The sequence below is a fragment of the Molothrus aeneus genome, chromosome 6, assembly GCF_037042795.1.
Source record: "Molothrus aeneus isolate 106 chromosome 6, BPBGC_Maene_1.0, whole genome shotgun sequence".
Lineage (NCBI taxonomy): Eukaryota > Metazoa > Chordata > Aves > Passeriformes > Icteridae > Molothrus > Molothrus aeneus.
This window is the reverse complement of record NC_089651.1, coordinates 37115411-37137911: the sequence shown is the minus strand read 5'-3', so window position 1 is coordinate 37137911 and position 22501 is coordinate 37115411. Positions and strand designations below refer to the sequence as shown.

At 35.8% G+C, this 22501-nt stretch overlaps 1 protein-coding gene across 3 annotated transcripts in view; it reads right to left on the bottom strand.

Moving 5' to 3' along the window:
• Positions 1-22501, bottom strand: part of NPAS3 (neuronal PAS domain protein 3) — a 595746-nt gene that overhangs the window by 38060 nt on the left and 535185 nt on the right. For all 3 annotated transcript variants that reach the window (XM_066551546.1, XM_066551547.1, XM_066551548.1), the window contains one exon: positions 16699-16817. In XM_066551546.1, coding sequence (XP_066407643.1) covers positions 16699-16817 — 119 coding nt within the window. The remainder of the gene's footprint in view (positions 1-16698; positions 16818-22501) is intronic.

Genomic DNA, 22501 nt, shown 5'->3' with positions numbered 1-22501 from the left:
TTGCAGTAGTAGAAGTTGCACTATCAAGTCTATCCTTTCAAAAGCACCTTTGTATTGTAAAATACGTTAATGATAGGACATCCTTTCCTGTGTTGTGATTTTTAATTAGTTACAATGGATTAGCAAGCTGCTTTTCCCTAAACAAAAGATGTAGAGCTGACACTCCTGAAATCAGCTTTATAATATAAACTCAAGAAATATTGTGTTGAGTTAATAATTATATTTTTTCAGTTCAGCGCATTATAATTTTTCAGTTATTTTGCTTTATGTCACTGCAAAGTTTTCCATTTTCATATTATGCCCCTGCAATAAGAACTCCAAATTTTCTACTTTTAAACAGCATCCTTTAAATATATGCAGTATTATTAATTTAAATTATTAGGTTTAATTTTAGTACCTTTGAACCTTTAATAGATATCTTATTAAAAACTCTATCAACACTGTATTGTCTTTTCATAATGCAAAACTTAAAAGCATTTGAAGATCAACATTAAAAAAATGGAAAAAAAAAAGAAACTAAATGAAATCAACACACAGCAACCTGAAAAAGTAGCCATAAAAATTGGGTTTATAACTGAGTACTTTTTGAAGTAATTGGCACAAAGACTGTTCTAGTGCAGATTGCTGCAAGAGCGCTCTTGGCAAGAACATCATAAGCACTAGCAAAACTTTAATATGCTCACACAGCCAAATACAAACTGACACCAGGAACCCATGTGTGGCAACAAACAGGAAAAAAATAGAGTATCTCAATTTAATACAAACCTACACACAAAGAGATCAATTTTTACAATTCGTGGTTTAGCATACAATACAGCTGTCCTCAGAGTGAATATAGAGTAGCTATACATAAGAAATTAGAATTATCAATTCGGGGGAATTTCTCAAGAGTCCTTTTGATATGTAATACAGCAAATATAATGACTTAGAAACCAGACATCAATGCATTAAATGAGATCAGGTTGAGATCTATTTAGAAAAGACAGGTTTAAGCTGGAAAAAGAATCTCTTTGATATGACCTCCAGAGCAGACCATTTGCAGAAGGATTCAAGATGAGCAGATTTACCCTTGCATATCTGTTTGCTTCACAGCTGCTTTAAAATATAAACTCTAAAATTTTTAATATTGAGCTACTGCAAAATTAAGTGTGTGTAGTAAAAAAGATTAAGAACCTGGGATTTTCTTGCACTTCTTGTAAATGTTATAATGGATTTTGTTGAACTCAGAGGAAAAAATGAAACATACTTAATTTAAAACCAAGCTAACGTAATTTTTTATATAGGATTTCTTATAGAATCTGGTTACTGCTGGTCAAGCTAGGAATCTGAAATGTCTCAGAATTTTCAGTAGTCTGCATCCCTAATTTGTGGTCAATACTTATTTAACCCTGAAACTCAAAAGATCAGTTCACTTCCACAGATTTGCCACTTCAAATCCCTTGGTGTTCAAATATGTTGCATTTTTTTTTTCTTCATGGAATGTTTGAAGTTCCCTTTAAAAATAATGCCTTGAGGATATTTTTTCCTTAATACTGTTTAAAAAAAGTTTAAAGTATTTAGCTATTGAAGTGTGCAGGGTTCCAGTAAAGGAATAGTTGTCCCTGCCCATGAGCAAACTCTCTTGAAATTCACTACTCCAGAATTCTGTTGCTTTTGCCAGCAGTGAAATTTAAACCTAAAAAAGGACTTTTGTTGCATTGGTTCCAATGCAATTTATCAGAGTATTGGGAGATGGGCGAAAATGGCTGCATCCTTCTGAAACAGAAAGGGTGAAAATGTCGCTTAAAAAAGTTAGTTTCAGCTCTGTATGTTAGGGCAACCAAATCTTGTTGCACTAAAGACAGCTAAAAATAAGTATACTTCAAATGTAGTTTCTTTATTCCTTTCTTTGCAGGGAGAAATAAAGAGATTCTTTTAGTTTTTTTTTTCCTACTGTTTTGTTTGATGTAGTTCTTAGCAGCCCAACAATTACCTTAGGTGATTCTCTGCAAGGACTTGATAAGTGAGAAAGGACTAGATAAAACAAAATATCTGATATTAATGTATTTTCCCACACACAGAGAAAAAGATATAGAAAATGCTGTTGTCTGTAAAGACAGAAATGGATTCCCCAAGTCACCCTTGATTAAGACAGGAATGTTTATGTTCTGCTCAAGCTCTCCACCTGTGGTGGCAGCCCCAGAGCTCATTCTGAAGTTAATAAAAAAAATTACATTTACTCTTCCTACTTTTGTGGCTAAATGGGTAGAAATATATGGGTGAGTTTTGCACACTGTAAAGCAGGGACACACAATGGGAAAGGATGAGGACTATTATTTGAATGTCTTTAATGCTAAGGTTCCTCTGCTTATGCTGATGGTGTCTGGTGTATGCTCCCACAGAATACCACAACTGTGACAAAAGCAAGAGTGGAGTAGGCAAAAAAAAAAAAAAATTCCATACTTTATTAATATGCTTTCATTTTCCTCACATCAATGACACTTATATGAATCTAAATGTAAAATTTTCAGCATAAAGGGGAAAATAGAAAGTAAGGAATATGAGCTGATTTTATAAAAATTACGACTGCAAATTTCAGAAAAGATTCTGCAGGTAAATAATAATGCTTCCACATGCAGATGATGAAAATGAATGATCATAAGAGGAGAGGAAAAATTCTTCTGGCATGTCTGCCAAGATCTAATGTCAGTAGTTCTCTGATTGTTCTCAGTGTTAATTTGAACAGTTTTATATACACTTCACATGGTTCTGATAAAGAAAGTAGCATTGAAACTGCAAACCCCAAGCCCAAAAATGGCTTTACAGAGACTGTAGGAGAAGGCTGGGGCACACCATGACAGCCCTTCCAGAGGAGCAGCCACATGTACTGTCATTAGTAGACCAAGTCCATCCATACAAGGGATTAGATTTCTCTTTGAAAAAAAACCCTTTATCCATTTGGAGATGGATGGTCTTTGCAAAGCTCTGACCTTCTCCTTGACAGCTACAAATGGACCACTATCTATGATTTGTTTCTATAATCCACTTAATGCAGCAAGCTAGATTATAGATAGCAATTTATTTGTAAAAATCATAATAAACCACTGTTGTTTTAAATGCAAAACATGGATAAATGGGGAGGAAAAACTGTTGAGACAAGGTTCGTGTTCTTGAATCTACACCAAAGAATTATGGCAGACTCTTGCTTTATCTGCATTGGAATCAATTTAGTAATTTTTAATTCACTGATTTTCTGTTGTTTGCTTAACATTTATTAATTGATTGTCATTCTCATGCAATTAATTCAAAAGTTGGCAAGTTTAACATGCAGAGATTAATTTTCTTTTACTAACCCACTACTCAGAACACTTTTTTTTTGGAAAAACAGGTTACCAAGAAATTACCTCTACATCAATCATATTTATAAATGAAATACAGTAGGGGTGTTGCATGCCATCTGTCAATCCACACTGAACCTTTACTTATAATTGGCTAAGTTTTTCTATGTAATTCAATAAAATAACCAGAAAAAAATAGGACAGCTCTTTCACACACTGCAGTCCCAACCAAAAGTCAGCTTGAACCCCTAGGACTTCTCTCTGCAAGGCTGGGAATCTCTCATTTAAGAGTATCAATCTTAGGGCATAGAGAAATAAATGGTATGTCCGCCCCATGATCCAGTGGTCACAGGATCTGCACCTTTACAACAACCTACAGGTTCCTCAGCTTTAAGTGTTTCTCATCTGGAATGAGAGCCACTCACTTGCCCTTCATGTCACACTCATTTATGATGGCTGAAATGTTTATTCAGGAGGGAGGAGAGATAATGAGCAAGGTTTCTTTGCTCTTAGTTACCAGGGGCTATTCACAAGATTTTGTACTCACTTTCTGTGTACCTCATTGCAACACAAACCAGCAGAGTGAAAGGAAAAATAGCATTCCTTACTCTCATTATTTTATTATGGCTTTTGCCGTACTTGGTCTTTAACTGGAAGCCCCAGTTTCTATGTCTTTTTTTGCTCTGTGTGTCACTTAGGCTGCTGCTGTAAAGTGGACAAATTGACAAAATAGACTTTTTTATAGAGAGAGGCAAGGAATACGTCTTAGACAACAAATATCTTTGTAGCCTATATAAGAGTAGAATAGACTCAAGCATTTTGATCTCAAAATGAGGATTTAATATCTCTTGCAGACTGCACAAAGGTCCAGAAAAATATGCAGTTAGGTACAAGAAGACACACAGAATGAATTCAGCATGCAATGCAGACTGTAAGATACATGAGCGTGCAAGCTGTGATGCATGGAAGTGCTGCAGGGCTTGTAGGAACCTAACCCAGACATTTATTTATTTTTGCACAGAAAATAAAATGTGACCTTTATTCTCTCTCCTGTAATGTTGGTTAGAAAGCTCTGTGGAAGAAAATGAATCTTTTCTGCATTTGAACTGAAATCTGAAGTTAGCTCTTCGTGTAACAACTGAGGGTAGAACATATATGCACATTCATCTGTACTTTAATTTCATGTGCATCCCACTGGTTTAGTGGGACTAGACCTATGGTCTATTTGTAAAATAAGACTTGGAATGATCTAAAAGACTGTGAAAAATTACACAGTATTTAACAAATCAAGGTCAGTCTGTTTCCTATAGAAAACCTTAGAACAGCATCTTTTACATGGATTTTAAAACTTTCCCATGGAAATTTTTACCAAATACATTAATTCTCTGTTAAAATCTATGGAATCATTAATATCTTGTTAGCTCGGGAGAAATTTTCAGTAAAGAAAGGGAAATAAGCTAGAAACATATGCAAATTTTGAAGATTTTGGTATACTTTGACCTGTTGAGTCATTAGGTAGCTCACTGCACATGCATCTACACCCCTATGAAATTCAGTCATGCCTGGTATTGCTTTGACCATGTAAAAAAGGATTTCGCTTATTATCCTGTTTAAGTCACTTCTAGTATAATTTCTCCACTTTCATCTACTTATGTGGAGCACCTTCCTTGAATCTCAGGTGCTCCCTGAATCCCCAGGACACCTCACACAAACATGTACTTTGGATAATTGACTGTCTGGTTTAGCAGCTAAATTTAAAGCACACCAGGGCTATGGCACTCTATATTTTGTTGGATACATTTTCTGGCTTTGTGGGGTATTCACTGCATGATTTGATAAAAACTGAGGCTAAATGAACTCTACAATTTGTATTCCTACAGGCACAAGTTTATTGGCTTGGGTTTTTTTTTTCCTTGGCTCTGTCTGTAAGGTTCATTACTTACAGTTACTGCAGAATCAATTTGAAATGGCCAAAATCAGTGATGGAATTTATAGCACAATAAACGTACTGCCATACAAGTGCTGCTACACATGAAAGGGCTTCGGAATATTTTCAGCAATCCTTCTACACAGCAGAGTGTTCTGTTTTTATCAATTTAACAGAATCACCACAGGTATATTCTAAGAGGTGTAATCCTGACAGCTACACAGCAGATTTTCTCTGAGGCAGATATTTTTACAGGAAAACAATATTATTGATAAAATCTTAGCATATCAGAACACAAAAAGGAAACTGCACACATCTTTTTCTTTCTCCACAACAGGCATTTGCAGTTCCATTTCACTCGCACAAAAAACCGCCCTGAACCAGAAAGAGTTTATGTAGGAAACATTTTCACTCTCCTTGAGATATATATTAATTAATTATCAGCACTATGGCATGTGGAAAATGTGGAGGGCATTTGTAGCTAAAACATAAAGTATAGCATCAGCAGTTCCCTGTTTCTAAAGTCTATAAAGATTTACATTTCTACTTAGTACATTTTTCTTTCCAAGTGTCTCTATTATAGACATCTCATATTTTACATCATTTTAAAGCACAGAAAGTTTTAACTTTAGAATGATGCATTGTGCAAAAAAGACAGAAAAGACAGATGGCAGGCTGTCCTCCCCAAAACTCAATTTCATAATATGCATGTGATTGCTAATAGGCAGGCACTAAAAAACAATTTTCCTTGACGGAGAAGAGCTGATAAATTGTCAGCATAAACTTTGTCTGTGGTTGCTCCAGTGATCTAAAGCTCTTGTGTGAGCTTTGTACCATCAAAGTCTGCATCTTCCAACCATATAAAAATTTATGAATGCATATGACTATAAAGTGACTGAAAACAACCCATAATGCCTGTTTGGGTGTTGAGAATCAGCTCCTTGCTTCTTCAGGAAAAGCTGTGTCCAGTGCCCCATTCCTAACCCTGGACATATGAGTGTGGGAGATCCAGGCTGGACCCAGAGATTCCCTGTGAGCTGAGTGAAACAGGGCTCTGCATTTAGCTATCTGCTAAGCACAATGCTATGTTTGGTGCTGGACTGAATTAACCAACATGGTCTTTGGAACAGTGCAAAAGGTCACAAGAACTGAAGGTCGCTGATTATTAGGAAGAAATTATTTCTGAGCACTTCAGCAAGGAGAAATGAATGAAAAATCTAATGAGATAACAATTTCCAAGAAGAGAAATATTTATCTAATACCTCAGACCTTCCAAAATATGTCAAAAGTGAAAGGGACCACTGAGTTCACATGAAATAAAAAGAGCATTCTGCTCTTGCACAACAAATTCTTGGGGAAAATGTCCAAATTATTTGTGCACAGAATGAGGCTTGTTTACATTGGTAGTGCAGAGTTAATTTCAGATTTAATATTTCACTGTAACTGGTATCTACTAATTTTGATTTTTAAAAGGCTTATCACTATTAAATATTTTCATGCCTCTAAGAATTCAGATCTTATTTCTGAGAATAACTGAGAAGCAGCAACACAACAGCAGATGAGCTGTGACTGTTATATTATCAACATATTTGCCTGGAAGAAAATGATGTGATGATCCCACCACATATTTAATTGCAAAATTTCCTTGAGTTTGATTCTGAAAAGACTGAAACATTTTAAACAGGTTTTTCTTGCCACACAGAGGAGACTTGCACTATTTGAAAGTATGTGACCAACTCTGTAAAATGAAGCTATGGGAAGAATACATATTTCTTGAACTTTCTTTAGATGGGGTAATACTGTTAGTTTTGAAGGCACCAGCCTTGCATCCTATTGTTTCAATTTTATGCAGTGTATATTTCTCTATAAATGTTCCCTAAAACAAGCAAACAAACACACAAAGAAATCAGTAGAAAAAGAATAAACGTCAAACTTTAGAAATATTGTCAAATATTAGGAGGATACACTCTTTTCCATGTATATTTGGATAGTTACTGATGTGCTATATTGTTTGTTTTAGGATGGAAAAACATACAAAGACAGGAATTATAACTGAATATGTCTGTAAAAAAAGGGGCATGGGAGGGTCTAATGTGTCATCAGAAATAAAAGTGAAAAACCTTGTTTACCACAGATGAAACAGACCTTGTCTGTGTCCTTTCAATAGCAAGCTCTTTACACAGCAATGAGCACAAGAAGTTCAGAGAGAATAAAATACTTATCCATAAAAATTGAAATAAAACTTGTAACCCTCCTCAGGGTAACCTCTTCAGAGCTCAGACCTCTTTATGCAATTTACATGAAAATTCAGAGACTCCAATCTGAAGTTTTTAAGAAAATTACCACTTCTTGTGGTACACACTTAGTGTTTTTATTTGTTTGCAGTATTTTTTACCAATTTTAAGTAATGGAGAAAATTAAGATAATTGTGCTCTTCACACTTATTCTCAGATACTGATAATTTTCCTTTAAGCAGGCACAAAATTCTTGGTTCTAAGGAGGAACAGACAAAAAATATAGCAATAAAAATTAAAATTTCTTGTTTCATACTGGTTAGAGGTGCATTAAGGTATATAAGCTTTAGGGTAAGTATAAGCCTTGCTCAGCTTTCTTTAAAAGCATTGGGAGTAATAAAGACTTCCATTTTATCTTCAGTGAAATAATACTGCTGAAATATCACCTCATTTTTGATGTCAGCAGTGATTTCTTTTTACCTTCATGATGTCAAATGGGAATTATTATTATTAGAACGACAGCTTCCTAATGATGCTGTAAAAAGGAGGAACTGAAACTCTTTCCACTAAACATCTATATCCTGCTTTCTCCACAGGGTAAAGCAGATAGGCTCAACCACACACCATTCTTCAGGCAAATCAAGAAGCATGCTCAAACACTAAGAAACAGAAGCACCTTAAACATCCAGAAACATAGGCAATAATGGCTTTCTTCATTATATAGTGGCGAATCTGCACTCTGAAGAGTAGAGAAAAAGGACATTTACACTACAGCAACCCTCTCTGGGAAACATGCTCTGAAACACTCATGATCACTTTTCTGTTCTAGATGGTAAAACTGGCACATCACTGTCCAGATCACTATCCAGGAGTCACTGCCCCAGGTAAAGTGAGGCAATGAAAGCCTCATGTGATGGCTCCTGTTCAACTGATGGCTTCATGTATGGCACACTGAGGATGGACATATTTGAAATGCTCTGTGCCTTTTTTTCCTCCTATTTTGTCTGAAGAATAAGTACAGAAAAACGTTGCGTCATATGATACCAAAATAGATTAATAAGTTTGGCTTTTGAGTAAATGATGGGCTTGAAACTTATGCAAACACCTATTCGTGCAGAAAGTGAGTAGCAGAGGCAAACTGGTGCTATCTGCATCAGCAAATGGGGTACTTTCATTTTCTAATACACTTTGATCAAACATAAAGAGCTACAGTGAATAATGATTCCCTACCAATTTCACATTTACTTATAACACCTATTGCTTCAAAGTAGTTCGCAAAGTCTTTAGGGTGCACACATCTATGGTGGCTATGAAAAAATATTAATCAAATTGGAAAAGGAAAAGGTCTCTATATGAGGCAGGGGGGTTTTGATATAAGAACAGCAAAGCTCTCAAGGAGCCAAGTCACCTGCCAGATGAGGAGGTGGGTGCTGCCAGCCCTGCTCTTCTCCCACAGAAAGGTGTCAGGAACAGCAGTCCCAGCAAGCTCCCCTGGGCTAAATCCAAGGGACAGGAAAATGGGTTTTGCTGCTGGTACAGTGCTTTGTTTTCCTTCTAAGGAAAAGAATTTTGGAGTAGCTCTTCTACAGTCAGTTGTAGGCCAGTTGAGAGCAGGAGTATATTTTTCTGATTTGGGCTTATTTTTCTGATTTGGGCTTATTTTTCTGATTTGGGTTTATTTTTTTTTAACTTTGGTTGTTTGTTGTTTGTTTTGGTGGAAGTTCTGCTAAACTTCACACTATCTGGTCTGCGTGCTTTCTTCTTTGGCAGCTCATTTTGCGTATTCAGGGCAACCATCAAAACAAAGGAAGTACCAGCCTGAGAAAACGAAGTGTGATGCACTGGAACACAGAGACGATTTGACAATATTCATGCACTAGGAAAAAAGGCTGAGGATGAGGTACAGCATGTAATCACAGTTGGCTCTGACACAAACAGCCATTGTTATCTTTGGCAAGTTACTTGATATCTTGGTATGTTAGCACTTTCAAGACTCAGATGAGTGTTGCAAAAGTACATTCATTAATATAAATGAATATAAACCAAGAGGAAAAAGCCAATAAAAAAATCTTGCTTTGCACATGCAAGAACTGCACATAAAGGTGAAAGTTTGAAAAACGTGGAAATCAGTGTATGAACCTATTGTCTTTTTTCAGCATATTTTTGACAAAAGCTGTGAACTGCTGCAAGTGGTAGAGATAAAAAGGTTAATAGTGTCTGCATTTGGACATCTAAAACAATCTTTAAATTATGAAAAAGAGGGGGGCCAAAGCATTTAGTGGCAGCAGTTAAAAAACAGTGAATTGAGGCAGAGATGCAAGCAGCAGCACCACTCTGTCCTAAAGCAAATCTTGGCTTTGTGTTCTTTTCTGTGCTTCTGTGAAAGGCACATTCCCAGTCATTTCCAGTAAACAGTGGTAAAAAACATTGGTGGATAACTTAAGAAAACCCTGTGGGCTGAACACCTCTTTTTTCAGTAGCCATTCCTACCTGGGAGCACAATACCATTCCCCCAATGTGCAGTAAGAGGTATTTTCTGGTTCCCTCTCTGCTGAGATCCCATTGCTCTCATCCTACTCACTGAGTTTTGCTATTAACACCACAATGGGTCTCACACTGCAGTATGAGTTCACATGTCTTTAGTGCTGCTTATGAAAGTGTGTAAAACATTTTCTGTCTCTATGACTCAGTAACACTTGGTTCTTGAAAAAATACTAGATTTGGTTTGAAACTGCTCCTTGTCCATTTTGAATATTTTATTCTGTATCAGAATAAATCTTGTTCTCACAGTTTTCTCTCACAGTTATACTGGACACACACTGACTTTTAAAAAAGGAGGCTTCAGAATTATGTTGCCTAAAAACCAGAATCAAAGGCAATTACTGCTAATTTGGTGATAATATTATCTTCTTATATCCCATATACTTTGATAATAGAATTCATGAAAATAAAAAATCTCCCGGGAAACAATCTGTGCTTACTCAATTTTATATTTTCTTTCCTTCCAGAACACAGAATTTATTTCCCTTTTACTCAGTTTGGAGCAAACCACAACTCTGAGGCCATCTAAACATTTAAGGTAATATTTGAGGAGGTAATATTACATAAGGTAATATTTGGAAATATGTGTTTCTCCTCAAATATTACATAAGGTAATATTTGAGGAGAAACACATCCTGATAACAGGAGTCAGGAATACAACAGCTGCAGTCATTGTGAGGCAGGATCAAAGCTTGAATCTTTCTTGTACAGAAGATTGCTATTAAAAAGGCCTTTCATATAACACTAACTGGTTAATTTCAATAGTGCTACTGCAATAATGAATGCCTAACATATATTAATTTTTCCAGATGGTAGAACAGTGCTATAAATCCCATTAAAAAGATGCTCAGCCCTCATTTTTTCTTTTTGAGATGATGGAATTCATATCCACTGAACACATTAAAAAAAGTTGGTTAATGTATTTAGATGCTGAGGGTGAACCAAGCTTTTGCAAATAGCTCTCCTAATAGAACCTCACAGTTCCATAGCAAGGCCCCCAAATGAAACCCAGTCTTCTTAATCTGGTTGCAGGCCATTATTTCTTGAACCGTATCTTTATATCTACAAGTAGATACTTCATAAGATTCAGGTTGTCCCATTAGTATTTTGTTCTTTTTCAAGTCATGCTGCATCTTTACTAGCTAAGAGACTTCCTTTTGACAAAAAGGTCATCGATTTACATGGGTGAATTCTCGATCAGTTCTTTCTCACTGACAAATTACCTTTAAGTCTTCCCAGTGCTGAAAAGTCTGGGGAATGCATGTGCTGACATTTAGAAAACTCTTCACATAATGCTTCCTGATGTTGGTTTCTTATTCCTTCTTCACTCAATTAAAGAGGTGTGGCAGTAGCCATGTGATAAAGTACTAAATTCTGCAGTTTTCTTTCTTCCTGCAGAGAAAGGTCAGGATATCTTTCTGGGACAGAGTAAAATACTTGATAGAAAAGATTTCAAGGGGGAAGAATATTAGAAAAGGAGGCAAAAAATTTAGGTGAAGCTGTAAAGTGGGATAAGTGAATTCCCTCACTGGGAAGATGGAATGAAATCTGTCTCTAACACAGGCCATGTCTGAAAAATGTACCAATCATGAGACTATTCCCTGCCTTCTCTTTCCTCCTCCATCCTCTCCTCCTGCCCCCATGAAGTGGAAGGTGCTTTCCTGCAATGATATATTGGGTCCTTAAAGCGATTTTGGGGTAGGGGCATCTTGTTTCTGAATTCCAGGTGAATCTTGCACTTGGATGAGAAACAATATTTTCAATTTTGGATTCAGCCAAGAGGACAGTATCACAAGATGAGCCCAATGTAATTTTGTCTTTTTCACACATTTTTTTACTCTCTTGCCCTCTTGGATTAATGAATCCAAATCCTGCCAAAACCTGCACTTCAAGTGTTCAACTATGGTCTGCAAATCTTGCCCAACTCCTCAAGTTCTTCTAAAATAAAAAAGTGAATAAAGGAAGGAATAGCATGAAAAAGACTCACAGTAGAACCATGACAGGCATAAAATTTCAACAAAAAATTTAGATTTCCATCTTCAAAATTGTCATTCAGAGAATTCTAACTTTATGATTTGAAATACCAAATCTGAGAGTACAGTCTCAGAGAACGTTTAATTTTAAATGAATTTGCAGAAAGACACCATTGTCAAAAAAAAGAAAAAAAAGAATTCATAAGGGCTACAAGACTAATTTGTGAAAACACTTTTCTGGAGTTTTGAGTATTATTTAAAGGATTTTGATACACCTCATGCAACTGATGTATGAGGTATAGCCAACCAAACTTGCATCCTCCATTTCTGAACTGCAGAAATTAGATGTGCAACAAACCATACAAATGTCTAAATGAAACTTACCAAACCAATTTTTTTAAATATAGCAATTTACTTATTTTTACGCAGTCTGTCCACTGGAAGGGACAGCCTGAAGGTTTTCTAGGATATCCTTAACTCTGCTGATGGGTCTTCAAGATATTTACTTGCCAGCTTTGAGGGAGATGGAGAGGCAACAGACGTTGGTTATACCCCATTCAGAGATTGCCACAGTGGCAGCAAAAGAACAAGGCAATCTCCTCGTTTGCTTATCCACTTCTGTAATAGCTCATATTACAGAGTGCTGAGAGAGTGCTGTTCCATAAAACAGTAGAGGAGTATGCCTGGATCTATACTAGCACCTCTGATGAGCTGATGAGCTGGAAACAGCTGGCAACTACTGACTCGGATGCTGCTTGATGCTTTGACTACTTCTTGAACCCTTAGTTAAGCTTTGTTCAAGAGAACAGTATCAGTTAATGAAAGTTTGAACAAAGAAAATTCTAGCGTAATCTGATGGGCAAGTAAACATGACAGAACAATAATAGGATACTGTAGGAGTAGAAAATTTACCACTGGACCTGAAAAATATAATTTTGAATTAAAATTAGCTTTGAAATATGATTGAGTAAGTCAGACAGTAGAAAAATTGAAGTTGGAAAAACTTTTGAGTGGACAGAACTGTGACCCTCAAAGGGAGGAAAATGAAAATAAAACCAAAATGAAGATAAAATCAAAATTAAATACAAAACCATATTTCAATGATGAAAAAATAAATATTGAAAAAAAAGGAAGATGATTTCCATTTTCAATGGAGAACAAACAGTAAGTCTCTCCAGCATGTATCTCAGACAACAGCTGCAATTGTAATACATTCTGAATTTTGCAGTGAATGGAATTAGAAGTTTTTTCTTTTTATTTGTTTTCCATGTGTTTTATCAGTTGACTAAATTTTATTTCACTGTTTTTAAAGATTTTCAATTTATTAACTGAAAAATTAATAACTCTAGTACTGAATGTAAACTCTTTTCCTGCAGACCTCTGAGCCTAAGACCATTAAGAATGGGAAATTCTAATTCAAGGAGAGTGCTAGGGAACAATGAAAGGGAAAGAGAGAGGAAGGATTAATCATGTAATCACTTTTCCACTTACACTTTTAAGGTAATATAATTCATGGAAAAAGGCCATTACCTCCATCTTTACGTGTAATTCAGAACTAGTTATATCAGTTCAGGAAGGGACTATAAACAGGTTCATCTTAAGTCAGAATTGTCTAGAGCAGGGTTTCTTTGAGGCATACATATGTGTTAAATTATCAGTCTGCTTTTTGTTATAACATTTCTTTTGATAGAAAATTAGTTCTGACTAGATCAACCTGAATGATTAATCAATTTTATTCTTGGACTGTTTTCACTTTTATGTGATTGTCCTAAGGCAGGGACCACTCATTCTGAAAATTGACTAAGCACCTTGTGGACCACCTCAATCATTTGCTGTCTACAGGAAACATTCACCAGCAGTCCTCAAAGCAAGGCAAAATGATGATGTGGTTCTGAGCTCAGAAAGAGTTTGGATCAAGACACAACTACTTCACAAAGATGAAAAAATTTTGTCCTTGCTGGAGGTCTGAATCCATGGGGAGCTGAATACCTTTGAGAGAGCTAAAATCTGACTCATACCACAAACAGTTCCTCGCACCCTGCTCCCAGTGAAAGGTTGCATGCTGATTCAGAGGGGTTACCCCTGAATCCCCCCTTACAAGAGCTCAAGGGAAGGTGTTAGCAAAGAGCCCTTGTACTTTACAGATGGGAAATTCAGTACTCTTGTATTCTGAAGGTGTGAGAAACTGGCTCTTTAGTGGGCCTGCTCCACCAGGATTTCCTGCAGGAAGTCTGCTGCCCATGATCCCAGCTGGCACAGTATTTCCTGACTAAGTGCTGAAGGACTTCCAGGGATCTCTCATGCAGAACTTGGCCAGCTTTTCCCACGATCTTTGTTAATGTTATGCAACTATTCTTCCTTGTTGATAATTTCTTATAGACGTACATCCGTAAAGCTTATGAATATTTCTTAATTTTGGCCTTGAGTTTGTTCTAGTACTGGACTTTTAGAAATCAATTACCAAGATTCCTAAAAGAGACTTTTACTACAGCGGTTGAGTTTTATTATGCTTGTCTGATACACCAACTGACAAGAATGTTTAAACATGGCAGTTCTGAAAGCTCAGTTAAAAGGATATTCACTTGATCCAAATTTTCTAAAATAAATGTACTATTTTTCTGGGGCTTGCTGTGGCCATGGATAATGGTCTTTCCATGGAACACAGAGTGCCAATAACCAAGCTTTTGAAAAACTGTAAGAGTGCAATTCATATTGCTGGACACAGCTAAATACTGCCAGTTACAAAATCCTTAAAAACATCAAACAGCAGAAGAACTGCATGTCTATTTTTACACCTGCCTAGGGCTTGCACACTGTTTATGCGATTTTACTCAAGCTGACTTGCCTCGTGAAAAAATTTGGAAAACCCCCAATATTTTATTTACAGGCAGTTTTGTTGGCTTTCATACTTTTTCTTTTTATCCATTAATTGTGTTCAGGAAAAAACTGGCTAAAAAATATATCAGATCTTTCAAAACTAATTTTGCTGTACTTGTGACATCTCAGTAATGGTTTTAAATGCTGCCATGAGGCATTAGAAATGCTAAGAGAAATAAAATTGTATTTACATGATAGACATTACCATGTCTTTTGAGCCAAGGGTCTAATGTGAATTTCAAAAATTGTATTGCAATGAGTAAAAAACTCACCTTGTGAAGCCAGCTTATATGTCCTATTCTGATGCTAGACTAAAATTAGATAGTCAGGAGTCCAAGAGAGAGAATGACAGAGTCATTCACACATCTAACTTTTGTTCCTAGCTACATCTGGAAAAAAAAGTGAGACTACAAAATCCACAGACAAATTCCCTATGTTTTACCCATTATTATTGCATCACAAATATCCAGCAAAGTAAGCTCTCTATCAATCTAACTTTGTCCAAGCCTGGTGGACCATACCTAATAATGATAATTAGTTTAACTTCAATGACCTGAAAAAACAAGATCTCTTCCAACCAAACCATTCTATGGCTCCATGATGTGCCAATTAATTAATTAATTTATTTATTAATTCTCCTTCTTCCTCCTAAGACACTTCACTGTCAATACACTTCCTGGTCTTGGTATCTTCCTAGACTTGCAAGCATGAACAAGTACTCAGTGCATTCTTTCAGCTGTTGACAATTAAATAGGACACAGATCAAAAACTTGTGATGCCTTAGAAACCATTGCTTTGGACTTAAAACTTCTACTAGCAACAACTTTAATCATCTTCACCCAGAAACCATCCAAGAGCATGATTCACAGTCACTTGCTTGCAAAGAAGATATTTCTGCTAGATTTTTACTCCTCAGGTAGCTACCATAATGCTATATTCTTAGAGAATTTCTTGGGAAAAGTGAGTTGGGGAACTTTACTTTAAAGCTTCTCTAAGTCTTCCTCTAAAACCAAAACAAAATGGTTGTGAAAGCTTTTAAATGAACTTTCACAAGCAACTTCTTTAAATACCCACACATTCTCAGACTTACTTTCTTGCACCACTCTTTTATCTTGTATAAAACTTAATGGATGACATATTTCATTCCACAAGTTGACAATGTTAAAAATGTGCTATTCCTTCTAGTTTTAGTATACTGCAAAGCCAGTGATAGCTACAGGCGCTATGAGCGATATACGACTGAAGAAAAATGAGATTACTGCTGATAAGAAACAAGAGACTTTCATATCTTAAAAGACTCTGAAATCCAGCAAATATGATCCCCAGCAGCAGATGCCCCTCAGACAGACAATGAAAGAAAAATGGTGGAAAAGTACTCAATGTGGCTCATTGTTTCCTACAGCTGGAATGGCAGAAAAATGAAATAGCATGCTGCCTGCATGAAGAAATCCAGCCTCTCTGGGAAAAGCATAAACCAAAAATTACTAACAGTCTTACAAAATGCACAGTAATTTTCCACTGTGGGAAAAATGATGTTACTCTGACTCACCTTCTTTGGTAAAAGATACCTTTACTTTGGAAATGTTGCTCTTTTGAAGGCTATCATGCTGTTATCATCAACATTTATCATCATAATGATCAATTTAATGGAAGTGCAGTACAAAAGCCAAACCTCAGGCTGAAAATATGTATTAATGATTCTTTAACAAAAGGAATGAGACATATGCAAATGTGAAATAGCTCCTCTCTCTGTCTATTAAGGTGCTCCTGGAACATGAATGAGCATAATTTCAAGATGTCAATATTTCATGTTACAGTGCAACCCTTACCTTGTATCCTGATGATTTGATGTGCACTCCTCGCTTGGTCAGTGTAGATTTCATTCGGATGAAAAAAGAGCGCTCTAGAGTGTTGTCAGTGGTTAGCAAACTGGGGTTTGTAGTTTCCACTAGGGAATAGAAAAAATACATATACACATAATTTAGATTTTATACATCCCCTCTAAGCTATTTTTCAGGTGCAATCCTTGAACTCACTAAAAATAAATGACTGATGGATGCTAAGAGTGTTGTAATCAATTTACCTCATTTAGAAAATGTTTATTTAGCAAAAAAGAAATTACAAAAATATACATATACTCAGTATGTCTCATTTTCAAGTTATTTTTCCCATAGAATTTTTAACAGAGATTTGTCTCATTAACTCTTTCTTGCACAATTTAGTGATGACTGGAGTTGGAGGGTATGTTGCTAGAGTGTATGACATTGTTTTAAAAACTGTTTGTCAGTATTTTGTAAAAGGCAAAGTCTCACTTAGGTAGCAATTCTCTCCTGAAACAGGCTGCACATTCTGCAGATTTTTATTCCCTAGTCACTTCTCAACTGCAGTGATACCTGAGTCAGTGCTGGATTTGTGTGCCTTGGTTTCCATATTACTGAGGCTAAATTAGGGCCTTTATTATCAATAAAACATTAAACAACCTGAAGGCAAGAATTCTCAAGTAAATGACACATATTATTATTATTGTCATCATATCATCAATTATTGGTGATTAATTAGTCATTAATGAAACATCTTTCTAGTCCAGCTGAAGGGATATTACTTGCTCACGACTAAGTACAGCTCTCACCTGCACTTCTCCCTCCCTTAACCGCAATCACTTAAATTACTTAAGACTCAGTCTAAATCATGATAAAATAGCATCAGCACTGAGGTATTCTTTATACAATCTTTACGATTCCTCTTTTTTAGCCCTGATAATCAACTTATCCCCAAAATACTTAATGGGAAAATTCTGGAGCAGCTTACAATAAACAGGCATTATTTGATATAAAAGAAATTTCAATTTCAGTGAGGAATTAACAAGGAACAAAAGAAATATTTTGAAATTGTACTTCTGTTGTTTAGGAGAACCACACAAACTACTAGTAGAAAGTGTTTAAGTATTTAAAATGCCTTTGTTATGCAGTCAACAGAAGTGCAAAAATTTGTTTGTGAGCTAAGGATTTTATTGAATTGTCCTTGATTTAATGTGGTCAACTTGTCTTGTGTTTGTGACATTTGAGCTCTGTTGTGATAACTGACAACAGTGCCCCTTTCTTCAGTGTGTCTCTTAAGATTTTTTTGTTTTAGAGAGCATGAATTTGATGTCATTTTAAATGTACAGCTCTTTATCACTCGAGGGAAAAGCAGAGCCATGTTATATTTAGTACTTTCATTTCTTCTGATTAAATATGAATTACTATGAAATTTTTCTCATCATCTAACACACCATAATACGCCAACAGCTTTTTAATACACTGTATAAGCACAAACTTCTGCTCTAAGAGTTTAATTTGCCCCTCTAATCCAATCACATCAACCTTATTTCTCTTATCAGAGATTCCCATTTTGAATTAAATGAGCTCATTAGTTTTAATCAAAAGCAGAGAGAGCAAAACTTAAACGTAAATGCTTTAGATCAGAACTGTCAGTCAGCCGTGCAGTTCTATTTTACTAAAACACAAGATCAGAGACCCTTAGAACCAATTTTTTCTCGTAAGGGATGCCAAGAGCTTGAAGATGCTATATCCTTTTTTTTTTCTCCCAAGGACAGATTATACATTTAAGGTTAGACTTAATTTAGAGTATTTTTTTCATCCTGGTGGAAATGGAAAAGTATGCCATTCTGCTGTTGTCTCTTTCACATTTATTGGTGCGGGTCCTTGGAGACCTGAACAAATGTGAAGCCATCACAATCCATGCAACAAACCTGTCCTCAAAAAATTCAGCTCTGTTCAGCAATATCACATAAGAAATAAAACTCTGAAGGGAAAGATATTTTTCAGGGTGTGGGACAGTGAAACCCTGAAAAAGCAGCCAAAATCACCCAGATAGCAGCAGTACTAGTAAGGTGAGGTTCATAATTAATTATTATTTTTATTGTACAGTACAGTACAGTAGTTAAAGAGTACATTAAGAAGCCACAGCATGGGTGCTTCCTGCTGTGTGAAGAAATGCTAAAATCAGCTTAACAAGCGTAGTTGTTGTAGTCCAGCACATTATACTCTAGTACCGGCAATAAGTACAATATGTCCTCCTGTGTTCTAATGGCAATTACCTAAACATACAGAATTAAACACATGATATCTTATGCTCAAAAAAAGATCAGGCTGTAATACATATGCAACATTCCCAAAAAATGGAAATTAAAATTTCTCTTTCATACACAGTTAAATGAAAGAAAGGATAATAACTGACATACCATAAAGTGTACTTGGCATTGACATTTTTAGGCTCATTTAATCATATATCATAAGATTAACATAATTTTGCTGTTATTATACTATGTACAGACCTATACATCTCTAAGTGAATATTATAAAGTGCACATATTTTATCCAACAGACTGGAACAGTGTCACACAAATATATATTCTGAAGTGTTTGATTTTCTTTAACAAGAAGTATCTGAGAGTGTATGTGTGAAATGGGATTGGTTACCAAAAAGTCCAGAACAGCTTATGAACAGCATTTTGAATTTCTCTCAAGAGAGAACCATTAGGGCTGATAGTGCAAATGTGCATTCAGAGTTGCACCCACCCACGGTAGGTACTGTAACAATGCTGATGGTGATTATGCATGCAGGATTTTAAAAATAGGACGTACACAGAACAGCTTCATTGATGTCAGTGAGATTTGCACAGGAATATTTGGAATATGGTCCATTAAGAGTTCTCAGGAGTTGGTTTTAAATGCCTATCACTGAACCTTTTCAATTTTTTTTTCAATTATGTCAAAGCAGACTTGCAATCTGAAGAATATCAGAATGAAACTCTAGCAATTAATTTTTGATTAAAAAAAAAATCTAAACCTTTAAAAAGCCTGAAATAAACAAGGTCCACTTAGCTTGATACTGTAGAAACAAAAGGTGTCTTTTTACACTGAAAAATAAGGCTTCTGGCTTGAATTTACTGAGTTTAAACCTACTGTTGAGTTATAAACTTCTGAAACTGTGAGTTTAGAATGCTAATTATGTGATAAAAGTCAATGCTTACTGCATGTGAATTAAAGTATTTTACACTGTCAGACTTAGAAGTGTAAGAAATAAGTCTGGGTTGTCTTTGCAAAGCAGGTAATTGTGTACTCTGTTGGGAAAGCACTTGCCTTTGTGTGCCCTTAAACATCTTCAGCAGATACTACTAAAGGAATAAACGTCTTCTCTTTCCGCTCCCAAAGCTGATAATGCAGGATGAGATTTCTAGACACAAGGAATGAATTTTCCATTTCAAAGGGAACGAAGCTGAAATCTACTGCACCCATATGGAAGTGTCACAAATGTTAAAAAGCTCAAGTAAGAGGCCACAGAGGCAAATGGGAAGATATTATGAAAGAGCAGCCAATTCACAAAACTGTTTTGTTATCATCTTACTGAGACTGGCTCTGTTGGTCAGAGCATGGTGCTGGTAATGCCAAGGTTGTGGGTTTGATCTGTGTATGGGCCATTCACTGAGGAGTTGGACCTGATGATCCTTGTAGGTCCCTTCCAATTCAGAATATTCTGTGAACTTCTGTGATTCTAAACATTTCTGTGGACAAACTCTATATCTCTGATCCCTCAATGGGCTTTGCTTTGGGAATGATCTTGGCCCCAGTCCTCACAAAGCAGTCATGCATCATTAAACTTCACGTGCTGGAAGAGTTCTTCTGATTCTTCTGATGGTGCATAAACATGGCCATAGCTGTCTGGAGGACTGAGGCCCATGATTCTCATCCTGCAGGGCTCTGCAGAGGTACCGTACACGTGCGTGCAGTCTGACTACTTTAATGCTATAAAGCAAAACAATGTAAACTAATGCAAATAATGGCTCATACACAGCAATAGCACAAGTACTGTCCCTATGAGTGATTCACAAGCATATTCAAATTTAGATAAACAATTTGTCCCCCAGGAAAAAAGAAGTTCCACATTTGATTTATGTCCTAAATAACAAAAAGCTGCTACAGTAGGCTGAATAATGTTTACCAACTTCTGAGCTTTTTTCTTGACAAGCATTAAAAATAATTGAGAGGAGAAAAATGCATTTTTGCATGCCAAACAGAGAAAAGATAGGCTTCTCATTCTTAGGAAGAAAGGAAGTTATAGAGGGAAAACCAAAAACCAACAAGGAATTTGAGATTGGTGGAAAAAAATACCTTATGGTTTAACATAAAGGATTTTCTGAATTTTGTAACATTTTAGGAAGGTTTCACCTGGCTTTCATTTCACTTCCTTGAAAACATATATCCATACATTTTTAAAAGCACATTCTCAAACACCAACTATACAGCCAGCTCTTAAAAGAGAAACAAAAAAAGCGAACATACAAAACAGTCAGAAAAAGGGAGCTCTTTTCCTGTTATCTTCTACCCTTGCAAACCTCTTCTCATATTTTCTTAAAGGCTTATAAACCTTTGCATAGGGAATCATTATGTTCAGATGAATTTATAGGTACTATAAATCTATCATTTTCAGTTGGACTAGATGCAGCTTTTAAATGTTTCTCTTTCTTCTGTGCAGTTTATTGTCTGTAACCAGGCATTAAAAGACTAAGAAAATTTAACCTTGATTACTTAACTGCCTTTAATCAGAAAAGTGACTCTCAAAAAAATCACTATTTGCCAAGATCATTCTCTCTCAGTATCTTACAGATAAAATTTGATCATTTTATAAACTAAAAGATAGATTTTCACAACTACTCACCCAACAAATAAAAGACAAAAGCTACAAGTTAAGACAATTTATTTCCAATGAGTGCAAGTTACTATACTTAGCAATTGGCAAATGAACGTTTTAAAGTGAAGTGGGTTCAGGCTGATCACAGGCTGAACATGGGCAAGTAGTGGAAGCTAAAATTTGTTCTAGGAAACTGCTGAAGATTCCTGGGCTACTTGGATGAACCACTTTGGCCTATTTGTGGCCACTGGGAGCCTGCCTGGAGACCAACTAAAGAGCACAGAGTAAACAACTATATAGCAAATTCTATAGGTGCTCTCTTGGTCTCACCAGTGTCCTCAGCACCCTGTGAAATCAAGGACTATATGAACCACTTATTTAACATTTTGGGTGGCAAAGGCTCATTCACTCTTCCAAAGCAATACTGTTTCTAAAAGGAGGAATAATATTTTTGCTGTAAACTGTACCAATTAGAAACAGGAACTTGAGTTCCCAAATAACCAGATTTGGATTTGAAATTCATGGTACTTTTAGGTGACTGGGTAAAACTCATAAAATTTCTGTTTTGAAATTTGCTATAAAACTGAAAAAGTCAAGAACTGGACTAGATTTTAGGTGACTTAGTTCCATTCTTTCCTTTATATGGGAGGAATAATACTGGAAGCTGGATAAGGCATCACTCAAAAGAGGACGATTCAGGACAGATCTTTAAAAAAAATGGAAAGAAAGATGACTTATAAAGAATTTATATCTAGGTAATGTTTTCAGATAAGATAATAAACTGTTCTTTTTTTGTCACTCTACCTCCAAGGTTAAGACAATACACTTTTCATGACCTATAGACCTATTAGAAATTCAAAGGCATATAAACTTTAAATGCTATCAGATTTCTGTTGAAATCTAGATCTTGTAATGTTTTTTTATTAATTTTTTTTTTCC